We start from the raw sequence: 22949 nt of genomic DNA on the forward strand, positions 1-22949 counted from the left end.
GGGAGAACTTGGGCAGACATTGAAGAGTGATGTTTGAAGAAGACCTTGAAAGTCTAAAAGGACTTTGAATTTTAGGTGTAATTTAGCTTGCAGATGTGTATTATTTGGCTAAAACAGTGTTTTAAAATGTTGAATTTTAAATACTTCCCGGTGGGGTATATACCTTCTAAGATCTCAGCCTCTCTCTATGATTCATTCCTTTAGATTTTTCTACTTGGCCACTGATAGCATTTGGTTTTGTTACTCACAAATCAGATGAAAGGGTACACAGTATGTTCAGAATATGTGAACACTTAATCAGAAGCATCAGGGCAGGTACCTGAGCAGGATGGGCAACATTTTGGTTGCTATACCTCTTTCACTGATGCTCACTCTATGATTTCATCTTGAAGGTTCCAGGAAGCAGAGCTGACAACATATTTCTACAATACATCTCAATGACTTGACTCTTCCATTAAATATAGTTAGTGTTAGTTGATTTTTTGTTTTTATTATTATTGCTTTGTTCATATAAAACATTTTTTGGCATCTCATTACCCTTTTTTGTGATTATTTAATTTTTTAATGTTATTCAAATTAACTGTCACCTAGGTTTACCATCAGATTCACTATAACATTTTTTAATATTAAATTTGAAGTAGAGATTTGTTGATATTCTCACTGGCTGAGAGTGAACCATACCAATTAGTAACCTTAAATTGTTTCAGTGGCTTTAATATTCATTAATTTGTTAACTAGTTGGAAGTTAACAGTATTAAAAGTAATCCTATTTGGTAAATCACAGTACTACATTTTTAGACTTCAATTACATTCAAGTTATTATGAATAATTCTTCAAAATTTAGAGATGGCTTTGGAGGATCTTTTAATTACAAATATTTTTAAATGCAGCATTTATGTTTGTACTTTTTGTAGAAGTTTTGTTTTCTGCTTCATTTCTTTCTGAGCAAATTTGAATTATAACACCTATTTGAGCTAGTGAGCAAAATAATTTAATTCCTATTTGGTTGATTTCATAGTATATATTTACTTATAAATCCTTTAGCATTAAAAATTTCTTAATAAAGAGAATCAATCGTATTAAGATATTAAGAAAGTAGGGTTTAATTAGCATGATTCTTTTGAAATTAGCAATTATTTTTATGGATTTCAAACCTGATTTTGGGTAACTAGGTGGTGATAGTGTCATATTATGCTAGTGCTTTAACTGTGTGTGTTTATCTTATTAAAACTCAAAGAGTTAAAGCACTAGCATAATATTAAGAAATTGGGTTTTATATGAATGTAAAAGGAAAGGAAAGTAAAATTACAGAAAATTAATAGTAAAGAGTACAAGTTAGCATGCTAGGAGCTGTTAAGGTGCAAAGCTGAGTAAGGTATAGTTTTTGCTCTCCAAGTGCTTACAGTGGCAGGAGAAATATGTGCCTAAATGGATAGATTACATTTTAATAATTCATTTACTCTTTTTTTTTTAATTTTGATTTATTTATTTACTTTTGGCTGCACTGAGTCTTCATTGTGGTGCGCAGACTTCTCATTGCGGCGGCTTCTCTTGTTGCGGAACACGGGCTCTAGGTGCACGGGCTTCAGTAGTTGTGGCACATGGGTTTCAGTAGTTGTGGCACGTGGGCTTCAGTAGTTGTGGCATGCGGGCTTCAGTAATTGTGGCATGTGGGCTTTAGAGTGCAGGCTCAGTAGTTGTGGCACATGGGCTTAGTTGCTCCGCGGCATGTGGGATCTTCCTGGCCCAGGACTCGAACCCTTGTCCCCTGCATTGGTAGGCAGATTCTTAACCACCGAGCCACCAGGGAAGCCCAAAACAAGAAGATTGTACTTACTCTTCTACTTCCTGAGATGATTATTTTAAAATTTCTCCTCTTTTCCAAAAACTTCAACACTTCCTTCATTGTCATCCCTCTGTGATTACAACTTTGCTTTTATTTCACTGAGATAACAGAACCAATCACATATTCTCACCTCCACAGTTGCCAATATGTGTATATTTGCTTTCCTTCCTTGCTTTAAATTAACTTTCTAGGCTTATATCTGAGGCTAACTTCTCTACTTGTGCATTGGCTCCTATCCCCTCTTATTGACTTGGGATACATTGCTCTGGCAAATATTCCCTCTTTAATACAATGTTTTCCCCCTCTTAACTGCATTATTTCCCGAAGGACGCAAAGATATTGCAATATTTCCCATCTTTAAAAAACCCTCTCCTTTGAACCTGAATTTTCCTCTAGCTGTCTTCTTCTTTCTCTGATCCTCTTTATGGCAACATATTTGTTTTTAAATAAAATGAAATTTATTGTAGCCTTAATGCACATAATAAAATGACTTACAAGCAATTTTTGTTAGCAGTAGCTAGAGAATGGGTAACTGACCATTCTGGTGAATGTAGTGATAATCCCACACCTGGTCATTCTTGTCACGTTTCTAAAAGAGCCCTCTGCAAAGATCTATCTTGCTGACTACAGGTGAAATTAAAGAACATATTCTAGAGGAAGTAATACCCACAGGACTAAAAAAAAATGGCAAAATACTTGTTTTTACTCATATCACATTCTTTCCTTCATCTCTGTTGAAACCGTTCCAACTCTATTACTCTATAAAAATTCTTTGTTTTTTTCCTTTGGTGAAGGTAACTAATGATTGCCGTATTGTTAGATCCATAGCCAGTTCTTAGTCCTCATCTTACTTGATTTATCATCAGCATTGACAAAGTTGATCTCTCCCTCCTCTTTGAAACACTTTTTTCTTTTGACATCTGAGATACCACTCTCTCTTGGTTCTCATGTAGTTCACTGGCTGTTCCTTCTCAGTATTATTTTAGGTTGAGCCAAAGATTTTGATTGCCTGCCATTCAGTGTGGCAGTTAGATAAATCTGCAAGGCCTCATGAACCTGTTATCACTAGCTGCTTAAGAATTAAGTCTTTCTGTTTTCTGTCCTCTTTTGTAGATTCATACTCCTTTTCCCTGAGTCAGGCTTTATTTTCATTCCTTCCCAATGAACCTTTACATTGGAACTCTGTAACTCTGTTACTCTCTCTTAGCTATTGCCACAATACTGCTGTAGGATAAGCACAGAAATCTCAGACATTCATAAGCAGTAGCATTTTTTTTCATTCTTAAGTTACAGGTCAGCTGGGGAAGCTTTGTTTTATGTTGTAAGTTAGTCTGGGCAGCTCTGCTCCATGTGTTTATTATCTTCCTCCTGGGACTAGTCAGGACATGGCCTAAGCCCAACCAAGCAAGCACACTTTGGGCCTCTGCTTGCATCATATTAGCTATCATCCATTGGCTAAAGCAAGTCACAAACCAAGCTCCAAATCAATGGGTAGGGAAATATACTCCACCCACATAAGTGCAAAGAGCTGCAGTGTTGTATGGCAGAGGGCATGCAATAGGAGGGACTAATAATGTAATCTGTGACGTCCCTATTCTGTGGTTAACCGTTCTCATCTTCCTGGTCTCTAAGCATCTGAGTCTCCCAGGTCTTAGTACTTAAACCTCTTTTCTTCTCTGTCTTTACTTACTTCCTAGTTGGCTTCATCCAGTCTCTCAGCTTCAAATGACATCTTTATCTAACAATAAAAATTTTATTTATTCATCCTGGACCTTACCATAAACTCTAAATTAGGTGTCTGCTGGACATGTCTATTGGATGCTAATGGGCATCCAAACTCAGCATTCCAAAAACTGAGTATTTAGCCTCCATAACCCCTTCTCGCCAAATTTGTCCATCTTCCAATATTTACCATTTCAGCAAATGGTAGCGCTGTCCTTCTAGTTGTTTGGCCGCAAAACTTTAGGGTTTCTTCACATTTTAATTTAGTTCTTCATCAGATTTTATTGGCTTTGTGCTCAAACTATATCCAGAATTTCAGTACTTTTCATTCCCTTCACTACTTCCACCAGAGCCCAAGTCTTGATTATCTCTTGCCTCCTAGCTGGTTTCCCTGCTTCTTCCTTTGCTTCTGTATTAGTCTGGAGTATGGTTTGTATTAGTTTGGAGTATGGTCCAAAATTTTATTGGAGTATGGTTGCTTTACAATGTTGTGTTAGCCTCCACTGCACAACAAAATGAATCAGCCATACACATACAGATATCCCCTCCCTTTTGGACTTCCCTCCCATTTAGGTTACCACAGTATATTAAGTAGAGTTCCCTATGCTATGCAATAAAAATATGGAACACTTCATGAATTTGTGTGTCATCCTTGCACAGGGGCCATGCTAATCTCTGTATCATTCCAATTTTAGTATATGTGCTGCTGAAGCGAGCACGAGGATTAGCCTTAATGAGGGGAATGGATGCTTCCTCTGAGACAGAAGTGAAGGAAGATAGGAAAGGTAAAGACATTGGCCAGAAGTCCCTAGTTAAATAGGAGGAGAGGAAGAGATCTTCTTTAGAATAGGAGAAATGGTATTTCTGAGTTTTTTGAAGACACATCCTGTTTCTCTTATGCCATTTCCACCCCCAGTCTAAACCTACTTATAACTTTCAGCTATTCTTCACATGATGTTTTTCTAGATTCTTGTTTTGGGATGTTCTTCTCTGGACATATTCCAATCTGTTGATGTTCCTGTGAAACTTTAGTATCCACGCTTGCACACAGTACTCTGGATATAGTCTAGCTAATGTAGGGTACAAAGGATCTGTTGCTTCTCAAGTTGTTTAGACATTTATTCATTTACAAAGGCTAGGATGTTCTTATCTTTTAAATTCTTACCTTTCATCCCAAGAGATGCCTACAGGGCTAATTGGTACCAGACAGGGCATCAGGGGTTGTTACTTCTGTGTTAAATGCCGTTCTCATTGGCTTTGCTTCTTTTTTCTCTATCAAGTTTATCTTTACTAACTGGTTGTTACTTCTTTTGGTAGTGGGTCTTGTTTCTCAATAGTTTTTATTTCCCCTGCTACCTGTGCTATTTTCTCTACTGATCATCATCACAATCCCACTTTATATCTTTGTTCTATTTATTTTCTCCTTTAATAAAAAATTGGTCTTCCTTTATCTGGTCATTCTCTTTTGCAAGCTTCAGAAGGGCTATGGTTAGAGTGTTAAATTTGGAAGGGGGAACCAGTGCAGGCAAACTGACATCCTCACATCCCCTTTCTGTCTGCTGTTTTGGCACTCTTAGAATACAACCCAAAAAGCCATTTTGAAACATCCAGGGGTTTTGGATAAAATATAACAAAGATCTCTTTAAATGCATAATTGAGCTTTCATGTATCAGGGAAATACATACAGCCAAACCAAAAAGGAAGCTAAAACCCAAGGCTTAAAAATAGGAACATTCTTTTCTATATCCTCTCCCCTTTTCCTACCGTTTGTTTTTCTCAGTTTTGGTGCTACTGAGACTTAACTTTAATAGCCATTTCCAATTGGAGAGAGAATTTCTTTTGCTTTTATCAGCAATTCAGCATTAAGATATATATGTCTTCTCACTAAGCTGTTTTCATCACTAATTGTGATTGGAGGTTTTTTTTTCCCCTGAAAGGTGCTAAGACATTGTGAGTGCTTCATATCTGTTTACTGTATAAATATTGAAGTGTTACTATATTATCAACTGCATAATTGTCTATTCAGAAACTATGTTTATTTTAAATGATTAATTTTAAAGAAATGGAGAAATTTGATCCATTGGAAAAGCAGGCCCCAAATTTGGGTTCACCTATTTTAGTGTTATTTCTGTTTTTTTTTTTTTTTTTTTTTTTTTAGGGGCACTGAGGGCTGTGGGCCCATTTGCTCCTGCATCCACAGCCAGTGTCAGCTCTCTCCTAAGACTGCCTTCTTATTTATTTATTTATTTATTTTGGCTGCGTTGGCTCTTTGTTGCTGCATGCAGGCTTTCTCTAGTTGCGGTGAGGGGGGCTACTTTTCCTTGTGGTGTGCAGGCTTTTCATTGCAGTGGCTTCTCTTGTTGCGGAGCATGGGCTCTAGGTGCGTGAGCTTCAGTAGTTGCAGCATGCAGACCCAGTAGTTGTGGTGCGTGGGCTCTAGGGCATGTGGGCTTCAGTAGTTGTGGCATGTGGGCTCAGAAGTTGTGGCTCGCGGGCTCTAGAGCGCAGGGTCAGTAGTTGTGGCGCACAGATTTAGTTGCTCCACGGCATGTGGGATCTTCCCAGACCAGGGATCGAACCCATGTCCCCTGCATTGATTGGCAGGCAGGTTCTTAACCACTGCTCCACCAGGGAAGTCCTAGTGTTATTTCTTTGTATACATTCCACTTGCTTTTAGAATGTTTTAGACTAAATATTATTTCATGAGAACACGGTTTTTCAAGGTTTGGTCAATTATGGATTGTGGATTTGGGGGAGAGTGCTGAGGTGAACAGAATGGTAGTAAGTAATTTGAATGAGAATAATAGATGCTGACTCAAGGTAGGGGATGATAAATTACAAAATATTACGGAATTAACCTATATTTTGAAAAGGAAAAGTCTATAAATTTGACCTATTTAAATTTTATACTATTTGTGATAATACTGGGATAGCAGGAAATAGTTCCTAGTTCCACTGTTTCCCTTAAGTTTATGAGAATGATCCATTCCATTTTGACAATTCTCACATTCTCTTATCAAAGAAGCTAATTACATCAACCATGGGTTTGGAAAGATTGACTAATTTTTACAGTCCAAAAGTATAGTTGGACTGTACTGTTGGATAGTACAAACAAAAGTATAGTTGGACTGTACTGTACAGGTGGATTCTTAACCACTGCATCACCAGGGAAGTCCATTATCTTCTTTTTTGTTTCTACTATTTCTTACTCATAGTGGGTTACTTCCTTTCATGTTCAGTGGTTTCTAAATTTGAATTTGTGTTTTTCAAAGCTTTAACTCTTGGAACTCTTGGAGGCCTGAGTTTAAAGTGTATTTTTTCAGAGAGGACTTATATCTGCTTCTGCTAAGCATTTATGTCTACCTCTGGTACTATGAACCCAAATCACTTTATTCTACATTTTTGGCTCTGAGGGGCACAGAGATTGTGTTAACTTTGGCCTCAAACCCTTGTGAGGACAGAATTGTGGGTAGGACTTCTTAGAGCAGTGGGATTTATTTCTGTCATTCTAATCTGTTTAGAGCTAAAACCTTACTTTCCCTCTCTGCAACAGATTTTTGTAACAAGTTTTTAATTTTTATTTTATTTTTTTTTACTGAGGCTGTTGTTCTTTGGGGGTTTTAATTTTTGTAGGAGTCCTTGATCTATCCTCTCAGCTTGCTTGAGCTTCAGACTTTGTCTCCTGCTCCCCTCCTAGTCCCACCTTGGTTAAAGCCCAGGTACTAATCTATCAGGGATTGGTAGATTTCCTTGAACAAATTCTTCTTCCAGTGCTCAATGCCTGGATTCATACTTTCTGTCCCTCATTCCCTTCCCCAGGCTCTGAGGAATTCCATTTTCCTTTTCATCTCTATATTTAAAATACTGTTTAGTTTTTCAAAATTTTAAGGTGTGCTATTCCAGGAAGGGTTTTTCTAACATTAAGTCCAAACTTTTGTGAAAATTTGAAGGAAATCAAATTAGTAGTAAGAAAGTTGGTTGAAAGACATAGAATGAGAGTGAGAAGAATTAGATTATTTCAAGGGATATTTTTTAGGGAGTGAAAAAAATTAACTTTTTATGCCACACATTGAAACATTGTTTTAAGGAGCTGCATAAGTTTCTACAGTTTAATTTTCCTTTCGTATAGTGCTATATATATATTTATAAATTATTTTATTTCCATGTTTATTAGTGTCTATACGTATCATACCCAGAAAATTATAAATCAAGTGTATTTCAGTTATGCCTTTTTGGCAATAAATTCAGATCACGTTGATAGATCTTCAGTGGTCCTCAAGCCTCCTTAACAATGCATTTATAAACCATTTTATACTGGGTTAATTATACAATAATATTTTATTAATTAAAAACATTTTTACATTATATATTATTTTATAGTGATATTTCTTTTTTGTATTGAGATGAAAATCCCATACTAGAGATTACTTTTAGTACAAGAGGACAAAGTTGCCATGATGACAGTGTTCAGTTTAACACACAGAGACATGTGCACATGCTAAGGACCTGGTAGACATTTTAAAATTCTTGAGAGGAAAAAAAATTTTTTTAATGTATAGCTAAAAAAGCTTCCTCTTTGAAATCTTCCTTGATCTTCCTCAAGGCAGAAACCAATCTCTCCCTGCAATACTCACATATTCTTGTCTTCTATGTTATGTTCCTACCTTCTTCTACCTTTTACCCTCAAAATAATTCTTAAATGTCTACATTTTTGAGGTACTCTTTTCTAGGCATTGGTGATACCATGATGAAAAAAATAGGTGTCTACATTTCCACTAAACTTACAGTTTATTAAAGGGAATAGACAATCACATAACATTATAATGTAGTACTATAAATGCTATGATGAGGAAGATTACCAACATAACAAGGTCAAATGGCTACACAGAAGCAGAGGTGTTTCACACATTCAAGCTTTTGGGTTTTGTTTCTAGGATCTCTTCTTTATTTCACACTACCTTTCTGTCAGAGTGCTAAGATTACAGAGAATATGTATGAATACATAAAATGACAGAATTTTTTAACCTAAGCATTCCTAATGCAACTGTGCTTCTTTTTCCTTCTTTTTTTTTTTTTCCAGACAGAAAAAGGGAGTGCACTTCATGAAGCAGCTTTGTTTGGAAAGGTAGATGTTGTGCGAGTTCTATTAGAAACAGGTAACTATCACGATTCTCCATGGAACTTATCTTGATTCTCCATGGGGCTTATCTTACCAAAAACTATTTGTATTTCAGGAGTAGACAAAGGAAAATGACACTTTTTTTTTTTTTTCTTGACAATCACCCTTATTTCTTACCTTCACTCTAAATTGCAGGTACGTATTCATACCATGTAGAATTGAGCCTCAATGTTTAGGGAAAAAAACTGATAACAATGTGTACCTTCCTTTACTCAGTAGATACTTTAATAAAAAGCTTTTAGAAATTATAATTTTAAACACTTAAATCACATTAAAATAGAAACTACCAAAAAGAAAAAGAAAAGGAAATGTCTGCCTTCTATAGGAGGATGGAACTGATCCCCGTGAAGTTAAGACAATTACTTGGTTTATTAAAGAACGTACTACTTTCCCTAGGTTTTTATATTGTGAATAATGGTAAGCAGAAATTAGAGTTCCCTGTCCTTCAGGTAAATTCTTCTTCTAGTTACTTCATCAACTGAGTAGCTACTGTTTGTAAGCTGCAGTGATTTAAAGGAAACCTTTTAGAGGGAAAGCTTTCAAGGAACAACAAAGTAGGCTTATTTGTCTCCATATGTATATTGTGACTGAAATAAAATTGGAACTGAGGTCAGATTTTTTTAAGATCAAAAGGCATGGATAATGGAGAGGGTGTGGAAAAAAGGGAACCCTTGTGCACTGTTGGGGGGAATGTAAATTGTTACAGCCACTATGGAGAACAACATGGAGGTTCCTTAAAAAACTAAAAATAGAATTACCATATGACCCAGCAATCCCACACCTGGGCATATACGCAGAGAAAACCATAATTCAAAAAGACACATGCGAGAGAGGGGGAGATGGCAGAAGAGTAAGACACGGAGATCACCTTCCTCCCCACAAATACATAAGAAATACATCTACACGTGGAACAACCCCTACAGAACACCTACTGAATGCTGGCAGAAGACCTCAGACCTCCCAAAAGGCAAGAAACTCCCCACGTAACTGGGTAGGGCAAAAGAAAAAAGAATAAACAGAGACAAAAGGATAGGGACGGGACCTGCACCAGTGGGAGGGAGCTGTGAAGGAGGAAAGGTTTCCACACATTAGGAAGCCCCTTCGCGGGCGGAGACTGCGGGTGGCGGAGGGCGGAAGCTTCGGAGCCGTGGAGGAGAGCGCAGCAACAGAGGTGCGGAGGGCAAAGCGGAGAGATTCCTGCACAGAAGATCAGTGCTGACCGGCACTCACCAGCCTAAGAGGCTTGTCTGCTCAACCACCAGGGCGGGCTGGGCTGGCAGCTGAGGCTCGGGCTTCGGTCGGAGCGCAGGGAGAGGACTGGGGTTGGTAGGCTGAACACAGCCTGCAGGGGGTTAGTGCACCACGGCTAGCCGGGAGGGAGTCCGGGGAAAAGTCTGGACCTGCCGAAGAGGCAAGAGATTTTTCTTCCCTCTTTGTTTCCTGGTGCCTGAGGAGAGGGGCTTAAGAGTGCTGCTTAAAGGAGCTTCAGAGACGGGCATGAGCCACGGCTAACAGCACGGACCCCAGAGACGGGCATGAGATGCTAAGGCTGCTGCTGCCACCACCAAGAAGCCTGTGTGTGAGCACAGGTCACTATCCACACCCCCCTTCCGGGGAGCCTGTGCAGCCTGCCACTGCCAGGGTCCCATGATCCAGGGAGAACTTCCCCAGGAGAACGCACGGCGCATCTCAGGCTGGTGCAACGTCATGCCGGCCTCTGCTGCCACAGGCTCGCCCCACACTCCATACCCCTCCCTCTCCCAGGCCTGAGTGAGCCAGAGCCCCCGAATCAGCTGCTCCTTTAACCCCATCCTGTCGGAGCAAAGAACAGACTACCTCCGGTGACCTACACGCAGAGGCGGGGCCAAATCCAAAGCTGAGCCCTGGGAGCTGTGCAAACAAAGAAGAGAAAAGGAAATCTCTCCCAGCAGCCTCAGGAGCAGCAGATTAAACCTCCACAATCAAGTGGATGTACCCTGCATCTGTGGAATACCTGAATAGACAACAAATCATCCCAAATTGAGGAGGTGGACTTCGAGAGCAAGATTTATTATTTTTTCCCCTTTTCCTCTTTTTGTGAGAGTGTATGTGTATGCTACTGTGTGAGATTTTGTCTGTATAGCTTTGCTGACACCATTTGTCCTAGGGTTCTATCTGTCTGTTTTTCTTTTTTTTTTACTTAAAAAAATTTTTTTATGAATATTTTATATTTTAATGACTTTATTTTATCTTATTTTATTTTATTTTATCCTCTTTCTTTCTTTCTACTTTACTCCCTTTTATTCTGAGACGTGTGGATGAAAAGCTCTTGGTACTGCAGCCAGGAGTCAGTGCTGTGCCTCTGAGGTGGGAGAGCCAACTTCAGGACACTGGTCCACAAGAGACCTTCCAGCTCAACGTAATATCAAATGGCAAAAATCTCCGAGATGTCTCCATCTCGACACCAACGCCCAGCTTCACTCGACGACCAGCAAGCTACAGTGCTGGACACCCTATGCCAAAAAACTAGAAAGACAGGAACACAACCCCACCCATTAGCAGAGAGGCTGCTTAAATCATAAGTCCACAGACACCCCAAAACACACCATCAGACGTGGACCTGCCCACCAGAAAGACAAGATCCAGCCTCACCCAGCAGAACAGAGGCACTAGTCCCCTCCACCAGGAAATCTACACAACCCACTGAAACAACTTTAGCCACTGGGGACAGACGCCAAAAACAACGGGAGCTACGAACCTGCAGCCTGCAAAAAGGAGACCCCAAGCAGAGTAAGATAAGCAAAATGAGAAGACAGAAAAAAACACAGAAGATGAAGGAGCAAGATAAAAACCTACCAGACCTAACAAATGAAGAGGAAATAGGCAGTCTACCTGAAAAAGAATTCAGAATAATGATAGTAAGATGATCCAAAATCTTGGAAACAGAATAGAGAAAATGCAAGAAACATTTAACAAGGACCTAGAAGAACTAAAGATGAAACAAGCAACGATGAACAACACAATAAATGAAATTAAAAGTACTCTAGAAGGGATCAGTAGCAGAATAACTGAGACAGAAGAACGGATAAGTGACCTGGAAGATAAAATAGTGGAAATAACTACTGCAGAGCAGAATAAAGAAAAAAGAATGAAAAGAACCAAGGACAATCTCAGAGACCTCTGGGACAACATTAAACGCACCAACATTCGAATTATAGGGGTTCCAGAAGAAGAATAGAAAAAGAAAGGGACTGAGAAAATATTTGAAGAGATTATAGTTGAAAACTTCCCTAATATGGGAAAGGAAATAGTTAATCAAGCCCAGGAAGCACAGAGAGTCCCATACAGGATAAATCCAAGGAGAAATACACCAAGACACATATTAATCAAACTGTCAAAAATTAAATACAAAGAAAGCATGTTAAAAGCAGCAAGGGAAAAACAACAAATAACACACAAGGGAATCCCCATAAGGTTAACAGCTGATCTTTCAGCAGAAACTCTGCAAGCCAGAAGGGAGTGGCAGGACATATTTAAAGTGATGAAGGAGAAAAACCTACAACCAAGATTACTCTACCCAGCAAGGATCTCATTCAGATTTGATGGAGACATTAAAACCTTTACAGACAAGCAAAAGCTGAGAGAGTTCAGCACCACCAAACCAGCTTTACAACAAATGTTAAAGAATCTTCTCTAGGCAAGAAACACAAGAGAAGGAAAACACTTACAATAACAAACCGAAAACAATTAAGAAAATGGGAATAGGAACATACATATCGATAATTAACTTCAATGTAAATGGATTAAATGCTCCCACCAAAAGACACAGACTGGCTGAATGGATACAAAACCAAGACCCATATCTATGCTGTCTACAGGAGACCCACTTCAGACATAGAGACACATACAGACTGAAAGTGAGGGGATGGAAAAAGATATTCCGTGCAAATGGAAACCAAAATAAAGCTGGAGTAGCAATTCTCATATCAGACAAAATAGACTTTAAAATCAAGACTATTAGAAGAGACTAAGAAGGACACTATATAATGATCAAGGGATTGATCCAAGAAGATATAACGATTGTAAATATTTATGCACCCAACATAGGATCACCTCAATACATAAGGCAAATACTAACAGCCAAAATAGAGGAAATTGACAGTAACACATTCATAGTAGGGGACTTTAACACTCCACTTTCACCAATGGACAGATCATCCAAAATGAAAATAAATAAGGAAACACAAGCTTTAAATGATACATTAAACAAGATGGATTTAATTGATATTTGTAGGACATTCTATCCAAAAACAACAGAATACACATTTTTCTCAGGTGCTCATGGAACATTCTCCAGGATAGATCATATCGTGGGTCACAAATGAAGCCTTGGTAAATTTAAGAAAATTGAAATTGTATCAAGTATCTTTTCCAACCACAACACTATGAGACTAGATATCAATTACAGGAAAAGATCTGTAAAAAATAGAAAGACATGGAGGCTAAACAATACACTACTTAATAATGAAGTGCACTGAAGAAATCAAAGAGGAAATCAAAAAATACCTAGAAACAAATGACAATGGAGACACGATGACCCAAAACCTATGGGATGCAGCAAAAGCAGTTCTAAGAGGGAAGTTTATAGCAATACAATCCTACCTCAAGAAACAGGGAACATCTAGAATAAACAACCTAACCTTGCACCTAAAGCAGTTAGAGAAAGAAGACCAAAAAACCCCCAAAGTTAGCAGAAGGAGGAAACCATAAAGATTAGACCAGAAATAAATGAAAAAGAAGGAATCGATAGCAAAGATCAATAAAACTAAAAGCTGGTTCTTTGAGAAGATAAACAAAATTGATAAACCGTTAGCCAGACTCATCAAGAAAAAAAGGGAGAAGACTCAAATCAATAGAATTAGAAGTGAAAAAGGAGAAGTAACAACTGAAACTGCAGAAATACAAATGATCATGAGACATTACTACAAGCATCTCTATGCCAATAAAATGGGCAACCTGGAAGAAATGGACAAATTCTTAGAAATGCACAACCTGCCAAGCCTGAATCAGGAAGAAATAGAAAATATGAACAGACCAATCACAAGCACTGAAATTGAAACTGTGATTAAAAATCTTCCAACAAACAAAAGCCCAGGACCAGATAGCTTTTCAGGCGAATTCTATCAAACATTTAGAGAAGAACTAACACCTATCCTTCTCACACTCTTCCAAAATATAGCAGAGGGAGGAACACTCCCGAACTCATTCTATGAGGCCACCATCACCCTGATACCAAAACCAGACAAGGATGTCACAAAGAATGAAAACTACAAGCCAGTATCACTGATGAACATAGATGCAAAAACCTCAAGAAAATACTAGCAAACAGAATCCAACAGCACATTAAAAGGATCATACACTATGATCAAGTGGGTTTATTCCAGGAATGCAAGGATTCTTCAATATATGCAAATCAATCAATGTGATACACCATATTAACAAATTGAAGGAGAAAAACCATATGATCATCTCAATAGATGCAGAGAAAGCTTCTGAGAAAATTCAACACGCATTTATGATAAAAACCCTGCAGAAAGTAGGCATAGAGGGAACTTTCCTCAACATAATAAAGGCCATATATGACAAACCCACAGCCAACATCATCCTCAATGGTGAAAAACTGAAAGCATTTCCACTAAGATCAGGAATAAGACAAGGTTACCCACTCTTATTCAACATAGTTTTGGAAGTTTTAGCCACAGCAATCTGAGAAGAAAAGGAAGTAAAAGGAATCCAAATCGGAAAAGAAGAAGTAAAGCTGTTACTGTTTGCAGATGACATGATACTATACATAGAGAATCCTAAAGATGCTACCAGAAATCTAGTAGAGGTCATCAATGAATTTGGTAAAGTAACAGGATACAAAATTAACGCACAGAAATCTCTGGCATTCCTTTTCACTAATGATGAAAAATCTGAAAGTGAAATCAAGAAAACACTCCCATTTACCATTGTAACAAAAAGAATAAAATATCTAGTTATAAAACTACCAAAGGAGACAAAAGACCTGTATGCAGAAAATTATGAGACACAGATGAAAGAAAGACAATACAAGTAGATGGAGAGATATACCATGTTCTTGGATTGGAAGAATCAACATTGTGAAAATGACTCTACTACCCAAAGCAATCTACAGATTCAATGCAATCCCTATGAAACTACCGCTGGTATTTTTCACAGAACTAGAACAAAAAATTTCACAATTTGTATGGAAACACAAAAGACCCCGAATAGCCAAAGCAACCTTGAGAACAAAAAACGAAGCTGGAGGAATCAGGCTCCCTGATTTCAGACTATACTACAAAGCTACAGTAATCAAGACAGTATGGTACTGGCACAAAAACAGAAATATAGATCCATGGAACAGGATAGAAAGCCCAGAGATACACCCACGCACATATGGTCACCTTATCTTTGATAAAGGAGGCAGGAATGTACATTGTAGAAAGGACAGCCTCTTCAATAAGTGGTGCTGAGAAAACTGGACAGGTAAATGTAAAAGTATGAGATTAGAACACTCCCTAGCACCATATACAAAAATAAGCTCAAAATAGATTAAATACCTAAATATAAGGCCAGAAACTATCAAACTCTTAGAGGAAAACATAGGCAGAACACTCTATGACATAAATCACAGCAAGGTCCTTTTTGACCCACCTCCTAGAGAAGTGGAAATAAAAACAAACATAAACAAATGGGGCCTAATGAAACTTCACAGCTTTTGCACAGCAAAGGAAACCATAAACAAGACCAAAAGACAACCCTCAGAATGAGAGAAAATATTTGCTCATGAAGCAACTGACAAAGGATTAATCTCCAAAATTTACAAGCCTCTCTTGCATCTCAATAACAAAAAAACAAACAACCCAATCCAAAAATGGGCAGAAGACCTAAATAGACATTTCTCCAAAGAAGATACACAGACTGCCAACAAACACATGAAAGAATGCTCAACATTATTAATCATTAGAGAAGTGCAAATCAAAACTACAATGAGATATCATCTCACACCGGTCATATTGGCCATCATCAAAAAATCTAGAAACAATAAATGCTGGAGAGGTTGTGGAGAAAAGGGAACAGTCTTGCACTGCTGATGGGAATGTGAGTTGGTACAGCCAATGGAGAACAGTGTGGAGGTTCCTTAAAAAACAACAAATAGAACTACCATATGACCAAGCAATCCCACTACTGGGCATATACGCTGAGAAAACCATTTCAGAAAGAGTCATGTTCCAAAATGTTCATTGCAGCTCTATTTACAATAGCCAGGAGATGGAAACAACCTAAGTGTCCATCATCAGATGACTGGATAAAGAAGATGTGGCACATATATACAATGGAATATTACTCAGCCATAAAAAGAAAAGAAATTGAATTATTTATAGTGAGGTGGATGGACCTAGAGTCTGTCATGCAGAGTGAAGTAAGTCAGAAAGAGAAAGACAAATACCGTATGCTAACACATGTATATGGAATCTAAAAAAAAAAAATGTCATGAAGAACCTAAGGGTAAGACAGGAATAAAGACACAGACCCACTAGAGAATGGACTTGAGGATATGAGGAGGGGGAAGGGTAAGCTGTGACAGAGTGAGAGAGTGGCACAGACATATATACACTACCAAACGTAAAATAGATAGCTAGTGGGAAGCAGCCACATAGCACAGGGAAATCAGCTTGGTGCTTTGTGACCACCTAGAGGGGGTGGGCGGGAAGGAGACGCCAGAGGGAAGAGATATGGGAACATATGTATATGTATAACTGATTCACTTTGTTATAAAGCAGAAACTAACACACTATTGTAAAGCAATTATACTCCAATAAAGATGTAAAAAAAAAAAAATAGACACATAAACCCCAATGTTCATTGTTGCACTATTTACAATAGCCAGGTCATGGAAGCAACCTAAATGCCTATTGACAGACAAATGGATAAAGATGTGGTACATGTATATACAATGGAATATTACTCAGCCATAAAAAGGAACGAAATTGGGTCATTTGTAGACATGTGGATGAATCTAGAGACTGCCATACAGAGTGAAGTAAGTCAGAAAGAGAAAAACAAATATCATATATTAACGCATATATGTGGAACCTAGAAAAATGGTACAGATAAACCAGTTTGCACGGTAGAAATAGAGACACAGATATAGAGAACAAACGTATGGACACCAGATAGGGGAATTGGTGAGTGGGTGTGGTGGTGGTGTGATGAATTGGGAGATTGGGATTGACATATATACATTAATATGTATAAAATAGATAACTAATAAGAGCCTGCTGTATACAAAAATAAATAAAATAAAATTCAAATAATAAGGCATGGATACAAATTTATGCTTGTTAACAACTGATGTGAGTCTTTTGTGTTTTAAACTATATTTAGTGTGTTTATTTTCCTCAGTAAAAATGTTAAAAGTATTGGCAGACTATTGCATTGTGATTGTTCTTACGTGAAGTTAAAATTTCATGTATATGTAACTTTGGTATGTAACACAATGATATAATAAATGAGGCAACCAATTAAATTTGTGCTGTTAACACATTTCCATAAAAATTTAAGCAAATACTAATAATTTTATTATAATGAACTAACTGTTGAGGCTAGATCCTGAAACCTGGCTTTGTTTGTGCTTAGACATTTGGGAAGTTTATAAACTTTTTGCTGTTTGCTACATTATACTCTTCACAATAAAAGCTCTTTACAATAAACATTTGAGAATTAAAATAATTCCAAAGGTGTTTCATTTACAAACTTGAAGAAGTTTGCTCACCAGGTATTTGATGAGTGTTGCTGACATTGAATATAATCTTGCATAAATAAATATTAAATATTTGACTTTGTATTTGGACAATAATTCAAAATAATCCTGCTTTTTCAACTTTTGTGAATACTAAAGTATTCTAAGACTGTTCTTATACTACTTACATGGTACATTATTTTTATATTTTCCATATTATACGGAATATATAAATCATATGACCATTATACTTTAGGAATTTAAATTCTAAATCAGTAACATTTTTCAGCTTGATAGTCTACCATTAGTTAACTAGCTGTAACCTCAATTAGCTATAATCTGAAAAAACAATATTAATGAATGGATCAGTGCCCTTTAAGAGTTAATTCATTATCAAGAATGTTCCTAATCTTTGGCATCAGTGGTGTCCCACCTTCTTTCTTACTAAAATCGTGTGTGTGTGTGTGTGTGTGTGTGTGTGTGTGTGTGTGTGTCTTTAAAAAAATCACCTTAAGTGCTTGGTCTGTATACTTTTGAAATTAGAGCAGTTATGTATTGACTGTGTCTTCTAATGATACCCCACTTGTGTACATCTAGTGGGTTTTTCTTTTTCTTTCAGGAATTGATGCCAACATAAAAGATAGCTTAGGTAGAACTGTCTTAGACATTCTGAAAGAACATCCATCTCAGAAATCTCTCCAGATTGCAAGTCTCTTACAAGGTAAAGAGTATTGAATGATGGATGAGTTTGTGTTACAGTTAAGATTAAATTAAAACTGTCCTAGTTTTCTCTTGGGTTTTAACATTTACTTTTGAATGAACTTATTATTTGCTTTTTTTTCTGGTATACTTTTAAGCTCAATAATAATTACTACCTTTTAATGTTTTATTTCGGTTTTTCAACTGCTCAGTAATTTTTTAAAAGCTAAATTTTTTTTTACTTATGTGATATTAAAAAGTGTTTTTAATTAAACACATGTAATAAATATGTAGTTATGAACTTGAAGGTATTAGGACTGTAAAGTGATGATGCTGAGGTATTATCTTACACTTGAATAATGCTTTAAGAGTTTTCAGGGATTTTCTGTTATTTTGTCTGTTTTCTATAACTGTGAGGTAGATAAGTCAGATATCGTTATTCTTCTTTTTCACGTGAGGGAAACTGAAACTCCAAGAGGTTAAGTGACTTGCTCAAACTTATATATCCTATTCTAAGTGGTAAAACTGGTGTGTAAATGCTGGGTTAACAACAACAAAATTGTACTTAGTTGAAAGAATACAGATTATTTCCTACCAAATCCAGTAGTACAAGATAATTCAGTCTTGCCAGCCTTTGGTTTTGATAAAGGTCATTTTAAGTACATTTATAGTTAGTTGCAATTACTAGGTCTATTGAAGGTTTGATAACCACCTAGGTACTACTTTTTCATTTGCAGGATTACATACTTCCCCATTTGATCTAAAAATTTTATGAAAAATTTAGATTTAAGTGCTTTCCGTTTCTGCTTGGTGATTAGGCCTGATATGTAACATGTTCCCTTAAAAATCCAGTTGTTTGTTCTTTCCTTTCCACTTAGCTCCTGCACTGTTCAGTGGGGATTATCCCCTACAGTTGTTACAGATTGGCTGTGAATGTAATAGAGGGAGGTGGGATGGGTGCCACTGGATATCATTTGAGAAGCTGAAGAGCAGCTTTGTCCTGCAAGGAGATAGGTGAATTAAAACCATGTTGAGCAGGAGACATGCATAATAGATACAGGAGTCAACAAAGCCCAAAGAGGGGAAAAGAATAGTTGCACTACAGGAGGTCATTATGTTCTTTTCTTTCTTTACTTCTGAAACCTCTCAGGGAAGTTCAAACCCCTACAATTTTCTTGTCAATAAAGAAGTTAATTGCAAGTCAAGCGCATATATAGATAAATCAGAGACGGATACAAGTATGGCTCGTCATATTAATTCAAATTAAAGTCAAGTTGAATGAAAAGTGAAAAATAAAAGAGTGATATATACAGTATTTAAAGAAGTCTTTCCCTTCTAGGCACTTTGTATTTCATATTGGATTTTTGCCTCTAACTGAACTTTAAAAAACCTGAGACTTGTGCATAATATGTCTCTCAGGAGAAGCAAAATAAATGTCATCCACTAAAAAGGGGGCATGACATAATTACAGACATTTCTAACATATTGCACTGGTTCAACTTAGATGAAAATGTTATTATATAGGAGTAACTGTCTGTTCTCCTAAATGGTCAAGATTCATTAGGTATGCCAATTTGTGATGGAGTATTTGTGACATCTTTGAATTTTTAAAATTATTGTCAAATTTTAGAATGTGAACACATTATATTCTCTGCATTCCTGCTTTTCAAATCACTGGTACAGTTTATTATTTATTTTAAATTAATTAATTAATTTATGGCTGCATTGGGTTTTCGTTGCTGTGTGCAGGGTTTCTCTAGTTGCAGGGAGCGGGGGCTACTCTTCGTTGCTGTGTGGTGGGCTTCTCATTGCGGTGGCTTCTCTTGTTGCGGAGCATGGGCTCTAGGTGCTCGGGCTTCAGTAGTTGCGGCTCGTGGGCTCAGTAGTTGTGGCTCGTGGGCTCTAGAGTGCAGGCTCAGTAGTTGTGGCACATGGGCTAAGTTGCTCCGCAGCATGTGAGATCTTCCTGGACCAGGGCTCAAATCCGTGTCCCCTGCATTGGCTGGCAGATTCTTAACCACTGCACCGCCAAGGAAGTCCCAAATCACTGGTACATTTTAAGTCTTATAAAAAAGTTTGTTATTTTAGTAAAGACAATTTATAGTAGATAAAATTACTGCCTGAGTCAGAAATTTTCAGTATAGAACCCCATAAGTTGCTTTCTTTTCCTATTAGAATTTGCCTAGTAGAGTTGCTCTTAGATAGAAGCTATTTGGATAGTATGAAAACAAAAGTGGTTGGCATGATAGCACAAAGTTTCTTAAGTGAATTTCAAGAAGAAGGGGTTCCTTCGGAATAAAGAAGCGTAAGTATTGATTTAACCCCTTAGCCAGAGGCTGTAAACCATCCATTGTGGGCTGAATGCCTTTTGGCGGGTAGCAGATATGTTTTGTTTAGATCACATACTTTTGGCTCACACTGTGTTTCTGTAAAAATTGAATTAGCTTTCAGCATTTAAAAATCTAGGATTTCAGCTAACTCCCCAGAGTTTGGGTTTCTCAAAAAAATGCAGGCTTTCGTTTTACTTCATTGCCGAACTTTAGATGGGGCATCTGCTCTCTGGTTAACCAGGCTCTGCAGGCTTTCCATTTTTTTTGTTACATTGAGGTTGAATGTTAATCGACATTTATCCCTGCATTCAGATGCTGTTTTCTTATGATTAAGAGAAAAGTGAGATGCTTCTTGTATCTATCTGGCTTTGCCACTTATTAGCTGAATGAACGTGGCCAAGTTAATAATCCTCCCCTTTTAGTTGTCACCTTTAAAACTGAGATAGTACTAGTGCCTGTGTCATAGTTTTGTGAAGATTAAATGAGTTCATTTATATTAAATACTTAGAACACTGCTGGGTGCATAGTAAGCAATATTTAAGTTTTATTATTATTATATCCTCATCAGAATTGGAAAAATGAGAGACAGGCTGAGTGTGGGACAAAAAAAAAAAAAAAAAAAAAGGTAAAATGTCAATAATAGGGAATTCCCTGGCTGTCCAGTTGATGGGACTCTGCACTCTCACTGCCAGGCCTGGGTTTGATCCCTGGTCACAGAACTAGGAGCCTGAATGCCACGCGGCACAGTCAAATAAAATGAAATGAAATAAAATTTAAAAAATAAAATAAATGTCAATAAAAAAAAGAATGGGGAAGAACATTATTTCTTTGTTGAACTAAAGTTCAATATGCAATTGTGCTTATCTTACAAGATTACAACACCATCATAAATTAAACTTATCCCACTTCATGCATGTATGTTACCTGACTGATTATTATATCCATCTGAATTTGATATCCCTGTTTAGGGATGAAGTCTATTCAAAGCATCATTCAGAGAGTTTTAAACCTTCAGGTAGGATATATTTACGGAAACTGAGGATGTTAAGGAAAGGTTGTGACAAAAATTTAGTTTTCAGAAAAAGTATTCATGAGTCTCTTCTAAAATATATTTTCTGTTTTAATTAAAAAGCTTTAAATTAATAGCTCATCATGAAGTTCTTTCAGTTTGTTTGATTTTTTTGAAGTTCTTTAAAAACTTAGGATATAAAGAAATAAATGAAAAAATGACCATCAAAAGTAAAACAAAGTAGGGCTTCCCTGGTGGTGCAGTGGTTGAGAGTCCGCCTGCCGATGCAGGGGACATGGGTTCGTGCCCTGGTCCAGGAAGATCCCACATGCCGCAGAGTGGCTGGGCCCATGAGCCATGGCCGCTGAGCCTGCATGTCCGGAGCCTGTGCTCTGCAACAGGAGAGGCCACAACAGTGAGAGGCCTGCGTACCGCAAAAAAAAAAGTAAAAAACAAAGTTAAAGTTTTTTAAATAAATGAATTCAAGTATGTAATTTCAAAAACTTATATACACAGAATATTTAGAAGGCATGGGAAGATCAACAGTCCTTGAGGCACACATACAGGAAGATAGAACCCAAGAAACACATATTTCATCTCCTGTTGAGTCTCCTTCCCAGAAGACCAAAAGTGAGTAGCTAATTGTAAAACTCTTGAAATGATACTAGTCTGCTATGTACTAAACTGTTATGTTTGTCCTATATGTACAAAAAGGCTCCTACTTGTGAAAATGTCAGGTCTAATAAGTTATACTCTATATCTTATCCATTTATTTGGTCAACATTTATTGAGCTCCTGCTATTTGTCAGGCAGTATTCTTGGTCCTGAGATACCGTGGTGATCAAAGGGACAGCAATCCCTGCTGTCATGAAGTTTACATGGAGTGGGTATTTCACAGTTGACTTATTTTTCCTAAGGTATGTTTTTAATGTAGAATAAAAATATTTACATATGGATTGTAACTGCTAGGTTTTTTTCAGAATGAATTATTGGGATGAAGTTCCTTTCTGAGAATAATTAGAAAAAATGAATATTTGCATGCAGCCTACAAAATAGTCATGTTGACAGTTGATGTAGATTATATATCTGTTCCTTCTGTTGTCCCTTTATATCATAATTTATTAATTACTTACATAATTATTTGTTTAAATACATTCTGTTTCTTTTTATTGAACCTAGGAAGTAGGTTCCCAGCACCATTTCAAATTTGTTAATGAATTGTTGAATGAATTCTGTCAGTGAAGTATAATGCCCATAAAAGACTACTGAAGATTAAATGCTGTAGTAAATGAAGCCTTAGGAATTGTAATTCCAGATGCTTTTATGTACTACATATATGTAAACCTTCAATACTTATTTCCATTTTGAGAAAGAATAAA

The 22949-nt window shown here is 37.1% G+C and overlaps 1 protein-coding gene and 1 non-coding gene across 4 annotated transcripts in view; one reads left to right on the forward strand and one right to left on the reverse strand.

The window, feature by feature from the left end:
- ANKS1B (ankyrin repeat and sterile alpha motif domain containing 1B) overlaps window positions 1-22949 on the forward strand; it is a 1192652-nt gene that overhangs the window by 192506 nt on the left and 977197 nt on the right. For all 3 annotated transcript variants that reach the window (XM_065888049.1, XM_065888050.1, XM_065888051.1), the window contains exons 5-7: window positions 8649-8724; window positions 18152-18253; window positions 22087-22200. In XM_065888049.1, coding sequence (XP_065744121.1) covers window positions 8649-8724; window positions 18152-18253; window positions 22087-22200 — 292 coding nt within the window. The remainder of the gene's footprint in view (window positions 1-8648; window positions 8725-18151; window positions 18254-22086; window positions 22201-22949) is intronic.
- LOC136131697 (U6 spliceosomal RNA) lies at window positions 4184-4287 on the reverse strand. The gene has a single exon (XR_010656425.1). It is a non-coding gene; the product is annotated as a U6 spliceosomal RNA (small nuclear RNA).

This window comes from Phocoena phocoena, chromosome 11 (assembly GCF_963924675.1).
Source record: "Phocoena phocoena chromosome 11, mPhoPho1.1, whole genome shotgun sequence".
In the NCBI taxonomy this organism is placed as follows: domain Eukaryota; kingdom Metazoa; phylum Chordata; class Mammalia; order Artiodactyla; family Phocoenidae; genus Phocoena; species Phocoena phocoena.